This window comes from Eriocheir sinensis, chromosome 22, assembly GCF_024679095.1.
Source record: "Eriocheir sinensis breed Jianghai 21 chromosome 22, ASM2467909v1, whole genome shotgun sequence".
NCBI classification, from domain to species: domain Eukaryota; kingdom Metazoa; phylum Arthropoda; class Malacostraca; order Decapoda; family Varunidae; genus Eriocheir; species Eriocheir sinensis.
The window spans coordinates 4,791,293-4,803,792 of record NC_066530.1 but is presented as its reverse complement, the minus strand read 5'-3'; the positions used below and the strand labels follow the sequence as shown (position 1 = coordinate 4,803,792).

At 41.3% G+C, this 12,500-nt stretch overlaps 1 protein-coding gene across 1 annotated transcript in view; it reads right to left on the bottom strand.

Annotated features, from left to right (window-relative positions):
- LOC127001961 (calcium-activated chloride channel regulator 2-like) overlaps positions 1 to 9,126 on the bottom strand; it is a 286,985-nt gene extending 277,859 nt beyond the window's left edge. Inside the window, exon 1 of the mRNA XM_050867229.1 lies at positions 8,633 to 9,126. Coding sequence (XP_050723186.1) covers positions 8,633 to 8,927 — 295 coding nt within the window. The 5' untranslated portion in view covers positions 8,928 to 9,126. The remainder of the gene's footprint in view (positions 1 to 8,632) is intronic.
- Positions 9,127 to 12,500: the final 3,374 nt, after the last annotated feature.

Genomic DNA, 12,500 nt, shown 5'->3' with positions numbered 1-12,500 from the left:
GTTATTTATTCTAGCTACACAGAAATTCACTCTAGCCAGACAGTCAGGTACTTTTTCACTTCACTGCAGTAAGTATTCGTTAGTTCGTCAGTTAGCCAGTCAGTCTGTAAGTTATCCAGTCAGCCAGTTGAGCCAGTCAGGTTGGCAGTCCCTCTTCACACCAAGTCTTCTTGTCGACGTCCTCGTACCCTACCAACCCATTACGTTCCCGGAGAGCAAAGTTGTCATCGGTATTCACAAAGTCTTAATACGGCTCCTTGATGACACGGCGCCGACTCGCTTCTCGCAAAGTACGGCCGACAACCGGAGATCCGAGTCTGTTCGGCTGATGATATAACCCGTCAACTTCTTGCCGCTGTATAATGAATGGGAAGAGACTTGGAAATTGTCCATCCTTCATTCCTCCTCCCTGCTATTCTTCTGCGTCGTCCTCCTCCTCCTCCTCCTCTTGCTCCTCCTTGACATCCTCTTTTTTGTGTCCTTCGCTCCAATTGTTGTTTTGTTTGTCGTGAGTGTCATTTTGTTATTTCTGTTCGTGATCATCGAGTTTTTCTTTGTGTACTTCTTATACTCTTCCTCTTCCTTCTGTTCATATTCCCCGCAATATTTTTTTTTTTATTCTGTTCCAACTCATCCTTCTTTTCGTATTCCTCTTCTCATCAGCTTGCTGTTTTTACTCTCTTCCTCGGTCCTTTCCCTTCACATTCTCCACCTTCACCTCCTCTTCTTGGTCGTCCTCTTTCTGCACTTTTTTCTCTCTTTTTCCTAGTCTTCTCACTAAGTTCTTTCTTCGCTGCAGTTCTCACTTCCAGTACCCGCAGTGTTTTCATGCTGACTAAATCATATATTTTCTTCTCCATGTTGACTATCCACGCCATCAATCATATCATACGTACGGTTATGCATATTTATGTATATGACTATGCTTGTCTCTCTCTCTCTCTCTCTCTCTCTCTCTCTCTCTCTCTCTCTCTCTCTCTCTCTCTCTCTCTCTCTCTCTCTCTCTCTCTCTCTCTCTCTCTCTTCTTGTTGCATATATAATTCCAAAGGCATGAATTTTGCAATGCATCTCGGGGGACAAGCGAGGAAGGCAACAAAGAAAATGTCAGGAGTCCATTTGCATCAAGTTCACGGTAAGCAATAACAAAAGTCATCTTGAAGCGAGGTAGAAATATCCATAAAATGACTTTCTCCATTAAATATGCAAGACACTCGTGTATCAGATCATCGACCCGTTCTCAGATTTCACTTCAGGTGATACGAGTTTAGACAAAAAGGAGGTTGTTTTTCACAGTATATATTATTTATCTCGGTTTCTTTACTCCTTTTTTTTTCTTGCCATATCTTGTATTTTTGTTTCTTTCTCTTATCTTTCCTTCCTATGTCCTTACCATCCGTACCCTTCCCTTCCTCTTCCTCCGCCTCCATTTCTTCCTTTTCCCTTTTCATCGTTCTCCTCCTTGTCCCCCCCACGTGCCCTTTCCGTCACACAGAGAAATAACATTCAAAAGAGAACTGAACCTCAAAGAAAATCCTCAGAATGCCCTAAGGATCATACTTTTTTCACCCACAAAACCCCTCCCTCCCCCCAACACACAAACACACAAACACACACGAATCCCCTGATCTCAACAAACACACACACAGACCCTAACCCCCTCCCACACACACACACACACGCACAGAGGGATTCAAGCACTCAGAATTTACCACAAACAGAATTCAGGGCGACACCAAACACAATATTGGTGACGTGTGTTCCTACTTTCTGCCCCCTGACGGTGCCTAACCCTCTTCCTCCCCTTCCCCTGATACCTCCTAGCCTTCCCTCTGTCCTCATCCTCTTCATTTTGTACCCCAGAACGATCCCTTCCATTTCCTCCTATCCCCTCCTGACGGTCCCTTCCCTTTTCATTTTTCCAATTTTCTTCGCCGTCTCTTTCCTCCTCTACTTTCTTTCTCCTTTCCATCATACCTTTTCGCCCACATTCTTACCCTATTCGTTGAGCCTCTCCTCCTTTCTTTCGCTCTTTCCCATTCTCATTTTATGTCGTGTTGTTTTTCCCGTTTTCTTTCTCTCGATACCTTCCTTTACTCCGACCTTCTCTATTTTTAACTCCGCCCAGATCTCTTTTTTTCCATCTTTCCCACTCTACTTTCCCTCAATATTGTCCTTTCCCTCGGTACCCTCCTCTACCAACCCCTTTCTTTGTTTTCTCCTCCCCCAGATCCCTTCTTTTCCATCTTTCCCATTCTACTTTTCATTCCCATTGTCTTTCCCCTTTCCTTTTCCCCGATACAGTCCTCTACCCAGCCCCTTCTCCCTTTCTCCCTTCTCGTGACTCCCCCGGGCCAACCTTCCTTTGTCCCTCTTCCGAATTCGTCTGGGTGAAGGTATATTTAGCTCCTGCAGAGTCTACGTGCACCTCCTCTGCGATGATTTATGGCTCACCGCACTCGTCCCCGTGTCACTCAGAGTCATTGTTCGTGTCGGGGCACCGGGGAACCTCAAGGGAAATCGGGGACATCAAACCTGCGCTTTTTCTTTCTCCTCTCTCCCCCTTCTCCGGTCTTCCTTGCGCATCAGGAGACACATTCACGCCCGGGTTTCCGTTATTCCAACACGTTCCGCGCGCCGCTTAAAATACGAGGAAGGAAAATAATCTGTGGCACCGTGCAGAGTTATATTATATGAATTAAATAAAAAAGCTGGACAACAGAAGGATTCGCCATAATCTTCAGAAGTTTCACATTATCACATTGCTTTGGTTACGAAACTCTATAAAAAGAAAGACGTTATGGCACTGGCTAAGGTACGACAGGGAAATATATAAAAAAGACTAGTTAGTATATTATGTAGGAAGAAATTATGCTCGGTAACGTACAAAACAAAAAGTCACATTATTTATGGGGAGTATATGATATTAATAAAAAGCAAGCATGAAATATCGTAGATTCGCGCATGAGTTGTAAACATTTCACATTCCCTCATTGCTCTTGTCACGTGACTGAGAGAGACGAAAACTTTACGGTTCTGTTTAATCGGAAATAAATGAATATGCTGAATTTATGGATACAAATGAATAGATTTCCGCTAACGCTGCAATCATTCTATATTATTATTAACATTATTTAGGTTACGCAAAGATATGTCACTAGGAGGAATTGTCTTTATCTATCTATCTATCTATCTATTTATCTATCTATTTATCTATCTATCTATTGAAAAGTACATCAGATAGGCGCTAGCATTTCCATCATCCCACATTTCCTCGTGCTACGTGAAGGGCAAGAGAAGAGAAAGGCTCCGGTATATCATAAGATCAAGAGATATTATTCATGAAGCACCATTAAACAAGAGGAGTCAGATAGCAATGAAGAGGCGGTGCATGGCAGACAATAGGGGGGAGTGATAAGACAACAAGCCAGTCAACCTGAGTCATTTGGAGCCTGACGCAGATGAGCTCCCTTAAGTGACCGGCCTAACGAGGTTCAGTAACTGGCAGAGATCCATTATGACGTCACTCACTTAGGGAACTTGGCTCATCTACCTGACTACTATAAACCGGCTTAATGTGCCTCACTAACTTCTTAAAACGTTTTATCCCCTCCATTTCAATGCGTTCTTGACTAATTGATTTTTCCAGTTTACACTCTTCCTTCTACCATAATATTTCACACTGTTTTTAGGCATTCATGAATAACATCAATCCACGTTACACTTCGTTCCATCTATCAAATTATTTTCCATTATATCAGGGTGTTTTTGAGTATCTAATTCTGTCACGTTTTTTTCCTTCTTCAAAATACCAAACTAAACAATATGGATAGTTTCTTATAGCCCCTAGAGTTACTTCCTGAGCCTTTCCTTACTTATCTCCAGCATTATAAAGTGTTGTGGGTTGTTTGATTCACCAGGGCTATTTTTCGTCTCTTCCTCTGGTAAGGGTAGAGAAAATGTACTGCCAGCGAACATGACTAGTTTGAAAAGATTAGCCTTTCCCACTGTTTTCGCTGCCCTTTATTTCAAAGTTCTGCCAGGTTGGTTCTTTATCAGTTCTGTGTGAAATATTCCGGATTCTAATAGAAATAGAAGAGCCATTATTATACTAAACAAATTACCGTTTTCAGTTTTGTTTTCCTAAGCTGGTAGACCTTAAAACAGAAATAAAGATTCATCTCATAATCTAACATATAACTATCACTCAGTCACTGTTACTCAATTTCCTCTAGTCTTCAGGCCTATTATTTTATTTGTCTACTATTTTTCCCTCAGGTGCTCATGGTATAACACAACAATAAGTAGGAAACAATATATAGTACTTACAATACGCACTAAATGTTTCCTATTGTTCGTGTAAGAAAAACAGGGAAACAAAACACGTGATCCATACATGAGAGAGGCACAGCCCAACACTCAACTTCAAAAGTTTCTACACTACGCTTTGCTGTCGGGTTTTCCTTAAATACAAGTCTAATATTTTCCCTAGCGTGATGCAGGACAGTTTTTTTCTTCTTTCCTGCCTTTGATATTTACTTTCCAGGAAGACGAGCGGAGTCGCGGCGCCAAATCGATGAATCCACCTTCTGCCCCGACTTCAGCAACGCCGGGCTGTGAATGTTTTCCGTGTAATCTTCCGAGAATAACATCGGATATTTATTGCACTCTACATAATGCATTTGGATACGCTACAACAATATATATAACTTTGGCACTGTTCATTCGCAATGCTAGGAACCCTTCAAACACGGGACAGCAATTGGATGGCATGAAAGCTCCGTGCTTTTTTTTTTTTTGTTATTTTATATACTCTCGGATTTTTTTGCATGCTACATAATGGACTTTTTGAGGATATAACAATGAGGATTATTTGCACACCTTCCATTCCCTGTACAGCTCCGTGGTCTAGTGGTCAGCGTGCCTGGCTTCTACTCCGCGGGCCCGGGTTCGAATCCCGGGTCGGGCATTCGACGTGCAGCTCACCTAGCTGTTCATCCTCCCTCTCGGGCTGGTTGATAAATGGGTACCTGGGGAAACCTGGGGAAGGTAAACTGTGGTAACCCGGATATCACACTGGCCCTGTATCCCGGGGTAATGGGCTCCCTCCCACCACAGGCTCAAGGGCCAATGTTACGGAGATGAGCACCGAGGCCACGCGCTGCTACAGCGTATGCCTCCAACTTTACCTTTACCATTCCCTGTACATGGAAGTCTTAAATAACTGAACGGGCACTGAAAAAAAAAGAAAGATATTAAGTAATGTTTTTCTTTAGATTACCTTACACAACTACTCTGTAAAAACAAGTACATAAGCCTTGTATTGCCTGGCCGCGTTGCCTTGTGGTGTTGAAGCCATGAACCGGAACTAAAAGGAATGGAAATAAGTACTTTTAAAATGAAAGCTAAACTAATACGAGTGGAAATATGATTTATTAGAATGTTTGTTCCTTCTCCTCTTGGTACAGTTGGAAGTTAATAATACTTAACATAATCGATTCTCGGTAATCTGCCACACTGTCGTTCACATTTCTTGGAAGTATTGAAGCAGTGAGGCGGAAATGAAGGATTGAAGTCATGCACATATTTATATTTTCTCAATGATCTTTTATGAGGCTGAATGTCAATAAAACTTTACTTCATACAACTAAGTGCTGGAGTTAAAAAAAATATAATTAATATTAAGATCATGATCGATTCCACAAATTTTCCATATTCTTCTGTAAAATATATGATTCTTGATTATTTAGTTGATTTCGTTAACTATGATTAAAACCGAATGCAAACTGGGTTATCTTCCCTCATAACGGGAGAAAAGAACAAATAGTATTTTTTCTAGCAAGTATACTTTCATAAAGACCTTGCTTCCTCTTTTTGCCATTTCTCCCTTTCCTTTCCTTCCACTATTCTCATAAATCAACGTTCGCATGATGTAAACATATTAAGAAAGCGGTCTTCAATTTGCAGAGATTTAGAGAAAGGAGATATCAGATTAGCTTATCAAATAAATCTGGCACGTTGAAGCTTTTTTTTTTGTTGCTTAAATGTGTGAGTATATAAGGTTAAGAAATCTCAATTTATCACGAGTGAAAGAGAAAACATCTGTAATTAGTGTCTACATTTACCTGCTAAGGTAACACTTCATTACAAGCACTTCTCGTAAAACTACTCAAATCATGACGCAGAATGCAAAACAATACCCACAGGTTACCAAAAGATGGAAGGAGGCCTCAAATTAAAACGTAAACGTTAGCAGCATTCCAAGTAAGGGTTCACTACTCGTACTTTTCCCGAAACAACATTTAGCGTCTTTTAATCTACAGTGATTATGAATAGGTAGGTATCAGGTTAGCACAAAAAAGTAGTTAGCATGAGGGTACACTACGCTTTCTCAGTCAGGTTACCGTGACTGACAGTAAGACAGTCTCAAGTTACTAGTTAATTTAATGCCTCTATATATTTTCTCTAAGTGATCTCAGTGTAACGAAAAAAAAAAAATAGAGAGCTTCTATAGTTGCAGTGATTAAAAGGAACACTTCAAGTTACCGTGATAAAGCTTCACCATTACTTTAAACGGGGCACAAAGAGCTTAAGTTCCCCAATTTAGCGTGAGTGAGTAGAAGGAGGCAACTGGTCTGGGGTTCCAAATTAACATAAAACCTCAGTAATCTTAGCTAAAAACTTTGTACGGTAAAGACAACGTTAAAAAAAGACCTTCCAAACTGCGTAAAAGTAAATAGGTCACAATTTAGAATTTTTAAGCTAAGAGTAGACAAAAAGCCCCACGACTCTTAGCTGAAAACTTTGAACGATAAACTAAACCTAAAAAAAAAACTAGGAAACTGGGTTGGAGTAAACAAGTTGCAAGTTAGAATCTCAATCTACGAGTTAACACAAGACTTCACAACTTGCATACTTTTCTTTCCAAACAAATAAGAGTGATGCAAAGAGTATAAAACCAAGCCCTTACGTTGCCGCTGCTAAGAGAAAGGAGGTCTCAAGTTAACGTCTGGTGTTAAGGGTTTACTTACACCAAAATATAAGGGCGTAGCAGCTTACCCAAGTAACAGGAAACAATCTACTGCACCTGTTTGCCTAATCCTTCAGGTGGAGCAGCCGTGATTACTCCCTTCAGGAACTGGGGATGACGGAGATGATACGGGAAAAACCGCCATAAAAGACTGTTCGTGTGTGTTATGTCACTTTATTGGCCATTATGTAGCTCGTAATGGGAGGGTGAGGCCGGGAGGTTGAGTCTCGTTATTTCACCTTCTTATTCCCCGCCATGGTCACCTGACATACTGAAGTTAATTAAAGTGCACGATGGAGGTAGGAGAAAATGCATGACGTGGTGGTGTAAACTCGAGAGAGAGAGAGAGAGAGAGAGAGAGAGAGAGAGAGAGAGAGAGAGAGAGAGAGAGAGAGAGAGAGAGAGAGAGAGAGAGAGAGAGAGAGAGAGAGAGAGAGAGAGAGAGAGAGAGAGAGAGAGAGAGAGAGAGAGAGAGAGAGAGAGAGAGAGAGAGAGAGAGAGAGAGAGAGAGAGAGAGAGAGAGAGAGAGAGAGAGAGAGAGAGAGAGAGAGAGAGAGAGGAAAAAGCTAAATAAATGGGGCAGAGGAAATGAATGGAAAATATGATGTTAGGAATAAGTGGATGACAAAGAACAGAAGAAGGGAATGGAAGGGAGAAGAAAAATTTGGAAGGAAAGGAAAAGATAAATAAAAAAGAGGAAAAACAAAAAGAAGGAAAGAGGTCTCAAAGGATTATAGTTTCCCCTCTCATTTCTCCCTTTTCTCCTCACCCTCTTCCCCTCCTCTCTCCTCCCCTTACGGTACTCATTCAACTTTGGGTTTGTCTTTTATTCACTTCAAATTTCTTAAAACTCCCAAATCTGGCGACTTTTGTAGTTCTCTCTCTCTCTCTCTCTCTCTCTCTCTCTCTCTCTCTCTGACTCGCCTCTCAATATCTGTTTTTGACCGCACTAGATTAAACTTGGCGGGATCCACAAAAGTTTTCACAATACAACTAAATAAAATCTTGCTTTGCGCGGCACACAAGTCAGGAACAACAACGAAAACCGATTGTACGCCACGAGGTTACGATTTACTTTAATACGCTTTCTTTTATGACTTACAGAGGGATGTAAATAATATAAAAAGCAGGAAAGTGCCTTACGATCACATTGGGTTAAACGGGCAGGTTATTCAGTGTGTTCCGATTGATAAACAGATAACTTTTCCTTCCACAGCCTCTCACAAAGTAAAAAGGCTGATATGGAAAACCATTTTTTAAGTGCTGCCTCTAGCGCCGGTAGGCTCTCTCGAGGCGTCGCATGGACGACCTCGGCCCGTTTCTGGCACAGGCGAATTATATTTGCAGCTACTGCCGTGAGATGAGGTTATCTCGTAAATCACAAACAGTATAACCGGAAAATGCAAAGATATTAATAGTAAATGATAAATTTACTTACCAGGATCTCCAAGATGAGCATCCGAAAAATGTAAAAATGAGATAATTGATAAAAAGAAATTTGGAAAAGTACGAAATAAACTGATAAAAAAGGTAGAACTTAGAATAGAAATAGAAGATGGCAAAGAAATTAGATTGAAATTAAAATTATCAAACAGTGTACTCACCAGGATCCCCTAGCGTGTCCGAGAAGTTCCTGTCGGCGATGTACTGCGGCGTGAGGTGTATCGTGGTGCCGGGCCGCCCGCAGCCGCCCACCTGCATGGTCCAGGGCAGGTGGCCGTAGACGGGATGGGGGTCGGAGACGGTGAATGCGGGCGGGTAGGTGGGCTCGGCGCCGGAGCTAATGGGCCTGGGGCAGCGGGGCTCGGACCAGTGGGCGGGCAGCACCACCGTCACGTTCCTGAAGAAGGCCCGCCGGCGGGTGGCGCGGTACAGCACGGAGGAGGCACGCCCCAGCATCACCTGCAAAAGGGAAGAACACCTGTAAATACTTTGTGTACTTAAGAGTATTGTACTGGAATTAGGAGATCCGTAGGATAAAAAAAATATTGGATTAACTGATGGATTGCTGTATAGTATACACCAAACCAGAAGTTAGTCCAATATACAATGTATATGGTGGTGAAACCTCCTGTCGTAGCTATCTCATTAAAATTTATGAAATGTGGCCATTAGAGTAATTGTTTGTTAGTCAATAAAAACGGGTGTTAGTTTGGTAACTATATACCCTGAATGCACTGCTTGTCAGTGAGACATTCAATAGAGGCATTTAAGCACCTCTTCCTTACTTATCATGATTAAATAAAGTGATTTAACTGTTTGTTGTTCATTTGTTTGTTAATTTCTTATAGAGGAATCAAAAGACTTGATAATTTACTATTTACAAAAACTAGGCTAGCTCTCATTTGGTCATTTTTACTTGGTTTCATCACTGAGCACATTGGTGATGCGAATCTTTTATTTAGCTGATTCGAGTATCTGGTAAGACAGTCAACATCATCAATAGCTTTTTGAACATCGATAGAAAAAACGTTAATATACTATTTCGATATATTAAGGCCGAGTTTTTTGCTTCCTTCCTAGAACAAAAAAATGCAAGGGAATGAGACACGATCCATGATCCATTATACACAAACGAGATATGAATCAGATCTTTTTAGCATTCACACACACACACACACACACACACACACACACAGAGAGAGAGAGAGAGAGAGAGAGAGAGAGAGAGAGAGAGAGAGAGAGAGAGAGAGAGAGAGAGAGAGAGAGAGAGAGAGAGAGAGAGAGAGAGAAAATATACGCAGAAGCCCTCCGGAACAATGAACAAGGCCTCAGAAAGCGTCACTGGGGATCACGCACGCACGTCACGCCAACTTCTAGCCTCCATCACCACGCTGAGGCAAAATGAGAAGCCGCGAGAAACAGGTAATGCCATGGCGAGGTAATTGAACAAGAAACTTAAACTCGTATCTTCTGAAGCACCTCCCCCCCCCCACACACACAAGGATCATTAACACTAGCAAGACTAACTGTTCACGTGGCTAAACAAACAGACACACACACACACAGATATATGAAAATAATCCTGCATTTTTTGTATTTCTCTCTAAGGCTTGAAAAATATATAGAATCATCCCAGGTCTGTGTGTGTGTGTGTGTGTGTGTGTGTGTGTGTGTGTGTGTGTGTGTGTGTGTGTGTGTGTGTGTGTGTGTGTGTGTGTGTGTGTGTGTGTGTGTGTGTGTGTGTGTGTGTGTGTGTGTGTGTGTGTGTGTGTGTGTGTGTGTGTTTACTTCAAAGGTTTATCAAGCTATCACGACTTGGATAAACCTGAGGAGCAGCATCAAAGGATGGGACAAGACCCATTACACTCCCATATCAAGGTAATTCAGGATCTTTTCTGATGAGTCCCTCCTTTGATTTACCCGTCGACTCACTCTCAGCCCCCAATTACCTGTTTAAGTCCGCGGAGATTTAACGTCACCGCCGCCGGGTGTAATTAACGTGAGTGTAATGCGAATGCTGGTGTCTCTCGCGTCCCTTTGATCTGCATTAATACTACTTTGTGTGCTGGTTATCTGAGTGTCTATCTTTCCGTGTCTGTCTTAAGAACTCTGCCTCTCTCCATCAGTCTCTCTATGCTCCTCCTCTTCCTTCTCATACAAATAACATAACTTTCACAACTATAACAACAACCATAACATCAACTACTACTACCACTACTACTACTACTACTACTACTACTACTACTACCACTATTACTACCAATGCTGCTACTACTCTTCTGGTTGAAAATCACTATTCTCTCTCTCTCTCTCTCTCTCTCTCTCTCTCTCTCTCTCTCTCTCATTACCTGGCAATTCCCAATCCGTGCCTTCGTGTTCTATTTCAGAAATCGTAATCGTAATGTTTTATTCATAGGAGTTACTTTTTTTTTGTTCTCGCTAAAAGCCTAAATCCCTCTTTATGCAGGTTCCTTCTTTGCTTTACCATCAATAAACATATATTTCGCCATCTTTTCATTTACTGAGTGTCTCTTAAACTAATAGTACCTAAAATAATGGAATATCCTCTTTATCTCCTCTAACACGCAACGTAAACTGGTATGTATATTTCTTTTGGATAGTTAGTCTTCCCGCCCTTTTTCACAGTTATTTTCCTTTACTGCAAATGGCTGGTTAAGTCAAACTAATTATTATGTATCCATACCATTTCTCGTCTGTTTTATCACCATTTACCGTTCTTTTGCGCTTATAACACAATATTTCCCATCTGTAATATTTTCTTTTTCCAGCATTATAAGGCTTTTCACCACATAATAGCGCCTCGCAACTTCGTTTTTGATTTCGTATCATCGTTTTATGACACAGATACCCTCTGTATTGACTTCGCTATCTTTTTTTTTCGACTTAACCTTTTTTTTTGCACTGAATCTCATTTTCTACTTCAACGCGCCTAGCTTGGAATCTGAGGGCACTTGTTCAAATACCAGGACGGTCAGTCGGCACACAACCTACCCAGTCGTTCACCCTTCGGCCCCTTTTAGACTGGTCGATAAATAGGTACATGGGAAAACTTTGCGGGAGGTTAACTGTGGTAACCTGAATGCCACACTTGCCCTTTGTCCCGAAGTAGTGGGATCTCACCCACCACGGGAGGAGATGAGCACCGAGGCCACGCGCAGCTATATTGCACGACCCCAACTTTACCATTCCTTTTACCACCATTCACTGTCATATTTATAAAGCGAGACAAATAGACTGTCAGGGGAATCGTGAAATTCATTAAGTATTTTCAATAATTTTCTGTCCCTCTCCTTCCCTCACACCATCTTCAGTCTATTTTCTTGGTAGATTCTTCATCATCACATTCATTGCCCATCGTCCCTCATTTACCTCACGATTTGTTCATATTCTTTGGCATTATTACTTATTACATGGGGGCAGAAATATATAGCGGACATTTCTGTTTTGATAACTAACCCTGGTCTGTTTTCTTTACTCAAACAACACGCAGATTCCATTCATTACCGTCTGACGCAGTAAATAATAAACTACGTGATTTCCTCGCTGGGCTTTGAGGCTGCAGGGTGGATGTGCCGTTTGAAAATCTCAACACTGTTTTCTGCTGGATAAGAATCGTGCCAATTAAACTCGCTCTTTGAACAAATATTAAAAACATGCCATTTTAGTTCCCATGAAAATGTGCAACAACAGACTGGTGCTGATTGAGGATCCTTTGTGATTCTTCCTTGACCTCAATGTGGATATGGTGAAAAATATTCACATAAAAGTATTAATTTCATGGCTTTCTTGAAATCAACATCTAATCAATCTGTTAAATGATTTTGCCTTTTATGTACATGTATCAAATCAATGGCCTTCAAGTTGTTCTGCTGTATAATTATGTATCGAGTATAAATACGCACATAACAAATTCCGTGGGCTTTCTTTGTAGGAACCTATCGACGTGCGTAGCCTTAATTTATTTTCTATGTTTCGGTGTCGGGTAATTTTTTTTTTTTTTTTTTTTAC